Consider the following 12,446-nt stretch of genomic DNA (forward strand, 5'->3'; position numbering starts at 1 on the left):
AGAGCATTTATTTAAAATATAAATATTTTCTAACAATATACACTACAGATCAAAATTTTTATTCTTTCTTTTTTTGAAATAAATTAAAACTTTTATTCAGCAAGGATGTGTTAAATTGTTAAGAAGTGATAGCAAAGATTTATATTGTTAGAGAATATTTATATTTTGAATAAATGTGGTTCTTTTTCACTTTTTATTCAGCAAAGATTCCTGAAAAAAAGTGTTGCAGTTTCTCCCAAAAATATTTGGCAGCACAACTGTTGCCAACATTGATAATTCTAATAATAAATCAGCATATTAGAATGATTTCTGAAGGATCATGTGACACTTTACACTGGAGTAATGGCTGATGGAAATTCAGCTTTGCATCACAGAAATAAATTATATTTTAAAGGATATTAAAATAGCATTTTAGCATTCAGATATGAATACATTAGAGTGCAAGAACAAAACATTTGAAAATTTGAAATAATAAGGATCTGAATATGCTCTGAACTTGGTTACATTTTTATATGCTTAGTTTGAAAATATATGAACAGTTGTGACTTGTGAAACAAGCACCTTCTACAGGGCTCCAGACTAACTATTTTTACTAGGAGCACTGTAGCCCCTGATTGAAAATTTAGGAGCACAAGCAGAAAATTTAGGGGCACACCTTAAATCAACCTGCAATGCAATCATTCACATATTTTCCTCATTTTAACTGTATTACTGACAAGTGCTTTGATAATAAATAGACTTAACTCAGAGATTACAATGTGCAGTATTCTTTTAATTTCAGAGAGATGACAAATATATATATATATATTAGTGCTATCAAAGTATTAATCATATCCAAAATAAAAGTTTTTGTTTACAAAACTTATATATATGAACGTACTGTGCATATTTATTATGTATATATAAACACACACATACAGTATATATTCTGAAAATATTTACATGTTTATACATTATATATTCATATTCTTATATTTTATATTATATATAAATATATAAACATAACAGATTTTTTCTTAAATATATACATGTATGTGTTTGTATTTATTTATACATAATAAATATACACAGTATACACGCATATATTATGTAAACAAAAACTTTTATTTTGGATGCGTATGCTTTTGTTTCGTTTGACGTTTGATGTTTCTCATATGCAACAGAAATGGCAGCGCGAGTTGAACAACGTGGTGGTCGCGCCAGTGTGACACTGCGACTGCTCACAAAATTTACTTGCACCGGCTCAAAAAATGGTCGCAAAATGCAAAATTTGGTCACGTTCTGGAGCCCTGTTCTTGCTCAACTGAAATTAAATTAATCCCTAACCACAAAAGTAAGAACAGTTACTGCATGTTTGGAGGCTCCAGATTTTGGCTTTTTTAAGATGCATAGAATTGTTCTAAGTTTACAAAACTATAATCTGTTTTTTTTAAAGCTGATTACTTTCTTTACTTTTGACATAGTTTCATGTACAGTTTACTAGCACAGAAGCTTGTGTTGCCGACATACCAGCTGAATGCGAGAAGGCCAGACAGGTGTTATTGGATTATGGGATGAGGTCAGAGTAGTGACGTGGACATTTTCCTCACACAAAGCTGAAGCTCTCTTATTTGGGGTCAGTCAAGCTGTCAGTTTTCTCAGGACACCATGGCTAGTGAATCTCCTGGTGGTTCTCCTCTTTCTCTCTTTCTTAGCACTTTTACTTGGAATGGCCGCCAGCTTAATATAAACTCACTGAAAGGCAAGAAAAGGAAACGCTGGTTCAAGTCACGCAGGTACATACAAACTTCCACATTAGATAGATATATGGCTTACAGTGTACCTTTTTAACCGGTTAAAAGTACACACTAGTTGGGGCTGTATCAACAAATGCAACAATGTTATAATGTTTTTTTTTTTGTTTGTTTTTTTTTGCAGTGGTCGTCTGTTTTTATAACTGTCTTAAGGATCCATCAAGCTAAATTTCGATTGCATATTTTTGTAATTGCTCTTGTGTAAGCAAGTAAACATGATGAAACCACACTGGTATACATTATATAACTGCACCATGGCTTAATTTTGATAAATGTCAAATGGGTCATGTTGATATTGGGTTTAGTTGTCACATGTTTTATATGATGTAATGTTTATAACGGTCTGTTTATTACAATTTCTGCTGGCCGAAGCAATAGTTTTTTTTATTATCTTAAGGTATATTACCTTTCCCCATTTTATTTTCAATTTATTGTTTATTGGCATCTTTTTTATTATATATATTAATTTATATAGATAGATTGCAGATTTATATATTTATATAAGATGAAATGAAAATGAAAATTATCATGTCATTGTTGCTGATTTGGGCAAAAAAAAAATTTGTTTTTTTAAAAGTCACAGAAAATATTTTAAATGTGGAATACATCCTTTTTTACTTTAGACAAAATAATAATAATAAAATAAATAAATAAATGCATTTCAATTAATTGTCAATATAGCAAGTTCTCATTACCTGATATAGTGTGACAACATGCCCCTACATCAATAAATCATTAAATAAATAAAATCTTTTTTTCTAATTAATAATGGTAGAAATGTTCAATAATTGCTCTGTCACGAATTCGGTCCATGGACTGTCGTTTATTCACCACCAGAGGTCACCCTTTCCTTTACATTGACTCTCGCACAACACAAACTGTTGCATAGCACCCCGGACTACATATCCCATCATTCATTGCACGATTTGCACACTGCACTGATTGCACTCATTGCACACAGCTGTTTCTTATCACCTCACTCACTATATAACACCCACTCAAACCACCATTCTCGGCGGAGTATTGTTTAGCCTGTACCCCTTTCCAAGTCTCCGTGTTTTCCTTGTTTTGCCTTGTCTGTTTTTGCGGTTTCTGATCTTTGCCTATTTTCCTGGATTTTTCCCTCTCGTCTCGCCCCTGTGATTCTGTCTGCCGATCGGTGACCTATGCTAGCCCTAGGACTATTCTTGTGTTTTGCCCGCCATATACCTGTTTGCCATTGTTCTACCCTGCCTGTTATACCACGTCTCTTGAATAAAAGCTTGCACATGGATCCGCACGCCTCTCGTCTCGTCAGCCCCGTTACACATTACTAACTAAGCCAGTTAATCTGTTTTTTTCTTCTTCTTCTTTGAATTTAGCTATTTTTACTGCCTGTTGTTTTTTGTTTTTTCTTGGTGTTTAACAACACCATAAAATTATAAATAAAATAATACTTTTTTTTTTTTATATTTATTATTTTTATAGTTATAGTTATAGTTCAGACTTCATAGGGTGTATTTATATAGTAATATACTTTAAAAAAAAAAGAATAAGAAATATTCACCGGAGTAAAAAGTGTGTCAACTTGTGAATCATCAGTGATTTGGTTGGTTAATTCCACAGCACCTACAATGAATACTTAATTGTGTTTACATTCTGTTTTTACACTCTATAATTGACTTTGTTAGGAAATGTTCTTGATTTTATCTAGTACTATCTGCTTTAATCTCTTGTGAACACAGGGGGGCAACGATGTGCACAAACTTGTATCAGCTGTTGATATTGTGTGATTACTCTGCTGTCTATATGGAGTGAAACAAACACACACTCACCATTAAAGTCTTTTAAAGTCTAGTATCTTTTTTAATTTGTTATAATTTAGCATTGACAAATTTCTCCCAAACTAATTACTTCATGATCAGATCTGTAAACTTTCTCTGAAGATAAAATCAAGCCTGTTGTCTAAATGTTTATTGAAACCATCAAGTGAGCAGAGCTGCAAGCGATACTCCCTGCTTCCCTGTCATTGGTTGACACGTGTTATGCGTCACTGTAACACCTCTAAGGGCCCTTGGCATGAGTTTATGTGTGAACCGTTAGACTAGCGCCAACAAACTAGTCAAGCACAGCCACATGTGTTCGATTTTCTTTGTTGAAGAGTACTCTAATCGAAAAGTGGTACATGACATTGAGTACTAGTCTTTTTTTTACCTTTCAGTGATGTTTGAAGAGCCCTTGTTGTCTGTTTTGGCCGTTAAATGACTCTTATATTATTACATGCTGGTCATTGCACAGTACGTGAAAGTGCTTTTAATAAGTTCATTGTGAATGACTCGTGTGGATGAAGGGGTTTTGAATTTCCAGGCTTCACAGGATGTGCAGATACACACTAAATCTTTTGACTCAGTGTGAATTCATACTACTGGGCAACTCCTTCCCATCCATTGGGATCCCTTTCCTTTCATTTTTCCCTGTCATCTGAAACCTCAAAAGTTGAGGTGTTAAGTTGCCTCCTCCATTCAGTCATATCAAACACGAGGAGCGCCCTACCCCCGACTACGTCATTACTACATGAGTCCAAGCAGTGAGCCCTGCAGCCAGCCAGGAAGGGAGGGAGGAAAGTACACAGGGTGGGAGTTTCAGGAGAGAGAGAGCGAGTGGGGGAGAGACGGATTATCTTGAATTATAGCAGCCGGCCCCGTTACACATTACTAACTAAGCCAGTTAATCTGTTTTTTTCTTCTTCTTCTTTGAATTTAGCTATTTTTACTGCTTGTTGTTTTTTGTTTTTTCTTGGTGTTTATCAACACCATAAAATTATAAATAAAATAATACTTTTTTTTTTTTATATTTATTATTTTTATAGTTATAGTTATAGTTCAGACTTCATAGGGTGTATTTATATAGTAATATACTTTAAAAAAAAAAGAATAAGAAATATTCACCGGAGTAAAAAGTGTGTCAACTTGTGAATCATCAGTGATTTGGTTGGTTAATTCCACAGCACCTACAATGAATACTTAATTGTGTTTACATTCTGTTTTTACACTCTATAATTGACTTTGTTAGGAAATGTTCTTGATTTTATCTAGTACTATCTGCTTTAATTTCTTGTGAACACAGGGGGGCAACAATGTGCACAAACTTGTATCAGCTGTTGATATTGTGTGATTACTCTGCTGTCTATATGGAGTGAAACAAACACACACTCACCATTAAAGTCTTTTAAAGTCTAGTATCTTTTTTAATTTGTTATAATTTAGCATTGACAAATTTCTCCCAAACTAATTACTTCATGATCAGATCTGTAAACTTTCTCTGAAGATAAAATCAAGCCTGTTGTCTAAATGTTTATTGAAACCATCAAGTGAGCAGAGCTGCAAGCGATACTCCCTGCTTCCCTGTCATTGGTTGACACGTGTTATGCGTCACTGTAACACCTCTAAGGGCCCTTGGCATGAGTTTATGTGTGAACCGTTAGACTAGCGCCAACAAACTAGTCAAGCACAGCCACATGTGTTCGATTTTCTTTGTTGAAGAGTACTCTAATCGAAAAGTGGTACATGACATTGAGTACTAGTCTTTTTTTTACCTTTCAGTGATGTTTGAAGAGCCCTTGTTGTCTGTTTTGGCCGTTAAATGACTCTTATATTATTACATGCTGGTCATTGCACAGTACGTGAAAGTGCTTTTAATAAGTTCATTGTGAATGACTCGTGTGGATGAAGGGGTTTTGAATTTCCAGGCTTCACAGGATGTGCAGATACACACTAAATCTTTTGACTCAGTGTGAATTCATACTACTGGGCAACTCCTTCCCATCCATTGGGATCCCTTTCCTTTCATTTTTCCCTGTCATCTGAAACCTCAAAAGTTGAGGTGTTAAGTTGCCTCCTCCATTCAGTCATATCAAACACGAGGAGCGCCCTACCCCCGACTACGTCATTACTACATGAGTCCAAGCAGTGAGCCCTGCAGCCAGCCAGGAAGGGAGGGAGGAAAGTACACAGGGTGGGAGTTTCAGGAGAGAGAGAGCGAGTGGGGGAGAGACGGATTATCTTGAATTATAGCAGCCGGTTGTGGAGTGACAGAAACACTGGAACGCCTGCCCGGTCAGTTAGAGAGTCCCGGGACACGAGGGGCTCCTGTCAGTGGACCAAACAGAGGCAGGGCCGTCTCGACCGAGTCATGTTCATGCTTGGAGACTCACGTGAGGACTGAAAACAAACACACACTGCTGGGATTAGCTGTAGCCGCTAGCAGAGGGAAATCCGCGTCCAGAATGAGCATTATCATGAAGCCCCGGTCTCGCTCCACTAGTTCACTTAAGAACACAGACGGGTAAAGGAGAACTTTTGACTATGTCCTTCTGCCTCCCTTAACCCATTACCCTGTGCTTGCTGTTTCCTTCTCCCTCATACATCAATCGTTTGACTTTCCATATCTCTTTTTAACGTCTTGTGCAACTCTCTGCTTCCTCTTATGTATTAAACCCTTTGTTTTTCCACTTACATTCCACAAATTGAGTTTCACGCTACCTAAGGAATTTGTCTTTTATTTACATTCTCTTCTACTAGTACTCTTCCTCTGGGTTTTTATTTACTCTCTGTCTCACACTGACTTGTTAAAGTGTAACTGTTGGATAGATTTAAACATTTTTGATGCATTATGTTGCCTGCTTGTCAAATAAGGGTAGAGATGATTTGGCCCCAAGTAAATTTTACGTCATCAAATTTGTATGTTTATTACTTTAAGGTGTTTTTTATTTTACTGAAATAATTAGTTTTTATACATATAAAAATATAAAAATATACTTTATCCAATGATTACACCATCAAATATTAAAATATATATTAAAACACACTTTATATATATTTTATTTAAGTTAAATATAAATGGTTTGAATAAACTTCAGTCAATAAATTCAATCAGAGAAAATGTTTTGCACATTGCATTTTGGGAGCCATTGACTTATCACCTGAATATTCTAATTATATTATATATTATGATTAAATAATATTTAAGTATATATAAATAAGATTATTTCAATTATTTCATTATTTCATTTGTAAGAGCGGTAATTGTTTTTATGCAGTTACCACCTGTTGTAGATGTAAATATGTGTATAAGATGAAAATACATTTTGTATAATGAACATGATTAGATATGTTATGAAATCTGCTCATTTTACTCCTTTTAATTGAACTGAAAAAAAGTATGTCGACCAATACTATATCCAATATGTTTGTGCAATCACCTTAAAAAAATAGTAAAATGGCAAAAAAGCGGACTGATATTTCCACATGAGAAGGCTGCTGATGGATTGTAGCATATTTGCAAGCAGTGCCAGAGGGCACATACCTCACCCTTGTTTCTCTTGTCCCATCTTGTTCTCCATTTGTATTTGCTTATTTTAGAAGCAAGTGATGATTGTTTGTGGATAACTGATTATTTTGGTTTTGTGTATCTGTTTAAATGTACTGCGCGTGTGAAGAATAATCTGAGCAGTCATCCGTCACTGCAAACTCTGAGATATTGCATATTGATGATTCACAGGATTATTTTAGTGCATAATCCTGTTATGTTTGTGTCTGAATGTTTTAAAGGCTAGCAAAAAAAGAGACAGGTTACAACCCCCCTTTGCTCATGGAATGCTCCATTCCATGTCCATGAATAACGGCTCTCAGCTAAGCAAACACGGCATTGCTTTCAGAATGTGTGTGTGTGTTCGATTTTCTTTGTTGAAGAGTACTCTAATCGAAAAGTGGTACATGACATTGAGTACTAGTCTTTTTTTTACCTTTCAGTGATGTTTGAAGAGCCCTTGTTGTCTGTTTTGGCCGTTAAATGACTCTTATATTATTACATGCTGGTCATTGCACAGTACGTGAAAGTGCTTTTAATAAGTTCATTGTGAATGACTCGTGTGGATGAAGGGGTTTTGAATTTCCAGGCTTCACAGGATGTGCAGATACACACTAAATCTTTTGACTCAGTGTGAATTCATACTACTGGGCAACTCCTTCCCATCCATTGGGATCCCTTTCCTTTCATTTTTCCCTGTCATCTGAAACCTCAAAAGTTGAGGTGTTAAGTTGCCTCCTCCATTCAGTCATATCAAACACGAGGAGCGCCCTACCCCCGACTACGTCATTACTACATGAGTCCAAGCAGTGAGCCCTGCAGCCAGCCAGGAAGGGAGGGAGGAAAGTACACAGGGTGGGAGTTTCAGGAGAGAGAGAGCGAGTGGGGGAGAGACGGATTATCTTGAATTATAGCAGCCGGTTGTGGAGTGACAGAAACACTGGAACGCCTGCCCGGTCAGTTAGAGAGTCCCGGGACACGAGGGGCTCCTGTCAGTGGACCAAACAGAGGCAGGGCCGTCTCGACCGAGTCATGTTCATGCTTGGAGACTCACGTGAGGACTGAAAACAAACACACACTGCTGGGATTAGCTGTAGCCGCTAGCAGAGGGAAATCCGCGTCCAGAATGAGCATTATCATGAAGCCCCGGTCTCGCTCCACTAGTTCACTTAAGAACACAGACGGGTAAAGGAGAACTTCTTGGCTATCTCCTTCTGCCTCCCTTAACCTATTACCCCATGCTTGCTGTTTCCTTCTCCCCTCTTACATCAACTGTTTGGCTTTCCATATCTCTTTTTAACATCTTGTGCAACTCTCTGCTTCCTCTTATGTATTAAACCCTTTGTTTTTCCACTTACATTCCACAAATTGAGTTTCACGCTACCTAAGGAATTTGTCTTTTATTTACATTCTCTTCTACTAGTACTCTTCCTCTGGGTTTTTATTTACTCTCTGTCTCACACTGACTTGTTAAAGTGTAACTGTTGGATAGATTTAAACATTTTTGATGCATTATGTTGCCTGCTTGTCAAATAAGGGTAGAGATGATTTGGCCCCAAGTAAATTTTACGTCATCAAATTTGTATGTTTATTACTTTAAGGTGTTTTTTATTTTACTGAAATAATTAGTTTTTATACATATAAAAATATAAAAATATACTTTATCCAATGATTACACCATCAAATATTAAAATATATATTAAAACACACTTTATATATATTTTATTTAAGTTAAATATAAATGGTTTGAATAAACTTCAGTCAATAAATTCAATCAGAGAAAATGTTTTGCACATTGCATTTTGGGAGCCATTGACTTATCACCTGAATATTCTAATTATATTATATATTATGATTAAATAATATTTAAGTATATATAAATAAGATTATTTCAATTATTTCATTATTTCATTTGTAAGAGCGGTAATTGTTTTTATGCAGTTACCACCTGTTGTAGATGTAAATATGTGTATAAGATGAAAATACATTTTGTATAATGAACATGATTAGATATGTTATGAAATCTGCTCATTTTACTCCTTTTAATTGAACTGAAAAAAAGTATGTCGACCAATACTATATCCAATATGTTTGTGCAATCACCTTAAAAAAATAGTAAAATGGCAAAAAAGCGGACTGATATTTCCACATGAGAAGGCTGCTGATGGATTGTAGCATATTTGCAAGCAGTGCCAGAGGGCACATACCTCACCCTTGTTTCTCTTGTCCCATCTTGTTCTCCATTTGTATTTGCTTATTTTAGAAGCAAGTGATGATTGTTTGTGGATAACTGATTATTTTGGTTTTGTGTATCTGTTTAAATGTACTGCGCGTGTGAAGAATAATCTGAGCAGTCATCCGTCACTGCAAACTCTGAGATATTGCATATTGATGATTCACAGGATTATTTTAGTGCATAATCCTGTTATGTTTGTGTCTGAATGTTTTAAAGGCTAGCAAAAAAAGAGACAGGTTACAACCCCCCTTTGCTCATGGAATGCTCCATTCCATGTCCATGAATAACGGCTCTCAGCTAAGCAAACACGGCATTGCTTTCAGAATGTGTGTGTGTGTGTGTATGAAAAAAGGTTAAGATGTCAGTAGGAAACCTCACTGACATCTTATTGATGTCATCAGTGTACAGGGCAACGTGTGTGTGTCAGTATGTGTTTCCTTCACCTCCTATATTGAACCTATTGTCTGCGCTTCCTGTTAATTTTGCTTTATTGTAATGCATGACAGTGACTCAACGCATGTCACACACCAATCATTAAGTGATAGTTGCCAGTGTCCATGAATAATGGCTCTCAGCTAAGCAAACACGGCATTGCTTTCAGAATGTGTGTGTGTATGAAAAAAGGTTAAGATGTCAGTAGGAAATCTCACTGACATCTTATTGATGTCATCAGTGTACAGGGCAACGTGTGTGTGTCAGTATGTGTTTCCTTCACCTCCTATATTGAACCTATTGTCTGCGCTTCCTGTTAATTTTGCTTTATTGTAATGCATGACAGTGACTCAACGCATGTCACACACCAATCATTAAGTGATAGTTGCCATCTCATATCCTGTCATTCATACTATTGTCATTTGGGCTAGTCTAATAAAATATTACCATCTTTTGAATTTACATACTGTGTGGTTATATTATGGACGCAAATCAAACCAGTTAAATGGGCTTTTTATTAGTGATCTCAATAGACGTTTCTAATTTCCAGTTCGCGGTTGCATTTAAGAGAGTCTTGCATCTTCCAGCTCGTGAAGTGTGTTTTAATCTGTGTGTATTTGTCTCTATGTAAAAGAGAGATTTGCGGATTTGTTATGTTTTGTATGACACCTAATCTGATGGAAGTTGCCATCTCATATCCTGTCATTCATACTATTGTCATTTAGGCTAGTCTAATAAAATATTACCATCTTTTGAATTTACATACTGTGTGGTTATATTATGGATGCAAATCAAACCAGTTAAATGGGCTTTTTATTAGTGATCTCAATAGACGTTTCTAATTTCCAGTTCGCGGTTGCATTTAAGAGAGTCTTGCATCTTCCAGCTCGTGAAGTGTGTTTTAATCTGTGTGTATTTGTCTCTATGTAAAAGAGAGATTTGCGGATTTGTTATGTTTTGTATGACACCTAATCTGATGGAATAGATGGCCCATTTCTTCTCATGTCATTTAAGCTTTGACATCACTAACACATTATAGCAGCTTGTTAGATAAACACACCAAGAGCCATCCAATTACAACGGCTTTTATGTGGCAAAGTGCAATATTTGCATTTCGTGGAAGTGTGTGTTAAGGTGAGTGCATGTGTTTCTGTTGTAATTTCTGCTGTAAGGTATTTATAGAAGTTATTTATAGAGGCGACAACCACTTTTAAAGACCTAATTAACTCAAATAATTGAGGTACACTGTAAAAAATCTGAAATTGAGAGAACTTAAAAACTTAAGGCAACAGATTCATTTTTTTTTTTAGTTTACTCAGCTTATGGAAAAATTTTTATCTGCTTAACACTTAAAGTTTGTTTGTGCTTTCATCAAACATGTTCAATAAACTGTTTTACAGATCCACGGTCAATCACATTGCATTTTAGGTTAATATAAGTCTTTATATAATAGTGATGTAGAACTTTCTTAATTTGTCTAACTTGTGTTTCAGTTTGTTGAGCAAACTGAAAAAGTTATAAAGAGTTACTTCTATACCAAAGTAAGTTTTTATATTTGTGACAATGGAAAAAGCACAACATGTGAACAATAATCACCCCAGAGGTGACTTGGAACATAACACAAACACAAAATATAATCCAAAACTCTACAAAATATAATAAAAAAACACTACATAGAGCTAAAACATATATTATTTCTGAACAACACATATTCATGTTATCATGTTATACCCATGATTTCACCAAAAATACAAATTATTCAAATCATTAAGTGTTGGGCCCTCACCACCAAACTTGACATTGCAAGTTCTTGTTGTTTAATATTTTAAGTTGCTCAAAATTAATGGCCAAAATAATTTAATTAATATTTTTATGTAATGCCAACTTTTTCTTCATTTGATAGTTCAGAGAAATTTAATTTCAGAACTGAACTCAACCCTCTACATTGCGAGTAAATCACTCACATATGCGACTAAATCTTCACTCTGGGCAACTAAATGATGTCTAATATTGGCCAAATGCTAATAAATTCTCAGATTTTACTCGCCAGTGTGTGAGTTGGAGGCTAAGTATAAGTTTAGCTCAGATATATTTTCACTCACCGAACACTCTCTGACTGAGCGCATCAGAGTTTCACTCTCCGTCAAGCGATCTGTACTGTTTTTCAGTTCATCTGAATGGATGTGCAATGCACCTGTATTTAACGTACCGTAAAATCTAGTGTGAAGGCGCACGGACTCGCCGTCGCTTTGTTTCACACACACGCAGCGAGAGAGGGAGAGAGAGAATTGACGCGCTACCTATGCGCGCTACATGTAAACGATATTCTTTGTTGTATTTTGCTGTCAAAATAACAGCGTTCCTTTGGAATTCTTCTGCTTTGAAGAACTACCGCTTTCTCCGGTAGTGGGCGGAACTAATGCGCAAACGGCAATCTCATTGGCTGGCGCTCACCTATTATCGTCCCTGTTTTGATTTCAGCAAATCAGTTCGAGCGAATGCACACAACCTGATTAAGATTCATGAATCCAGTAGCTCATTAATCCTTGGTGCGTTTTATATTGTTCTTATTAGTAGAATTCGTATCATCATTATCTAATCAGTATTTTTGTTAGTTTTTCCCCAATAATTTTTTTTTT

At 35.6% G+C, this 12,446-nt stretch overlaps 1 protein-coding gene across 1 annotated transcript in view; it reads left to right on the top strand.

The window, feature by feature from the left end:
- Window positions 1-1,633: 1,633 nt before the first annotated feature.
- The window catches only part of LOC107599805 (cAMP-specific 3',5'-cyclic phosphodiesterase 4D-like), a 44,034-nt gene continuing 33,221 nt past the window's right edge, over window positions 1,634-12,446 (top strand). The window contains exon 1 of the mRNA XM_016291491.1: window positions 1,634-1,775. Coding sequence (XP_016146977.1) covers window positions 1,648-1,775 — 128 coding nt within the window. The 5' untranslated portion in view covers window positions 1,634-1,647. The remainder of the gene's footprint in view (window positions 1,776-12,446) is intronic.

The sequence above is a fragment of the Sinocyclocheilus grahami genome, unplaced genomic scaffold (assembly GCF_001515645.1).
Source record: "Sinocyclocheilus grahami isolate Dianchi unplaced genomic scaffold, SAMN03320097.WGS_v1.1 scaffold272.1, whole genome shotgun sequence".
Taxonomy (NCBI): domain Eukaryota; kingdom Metazoa; phylum Chordata; class Actinopteri; order Cypriniformes; family Cyprinidae; genus Sinocyclocheilus; species Sinocyclocheilus grahami.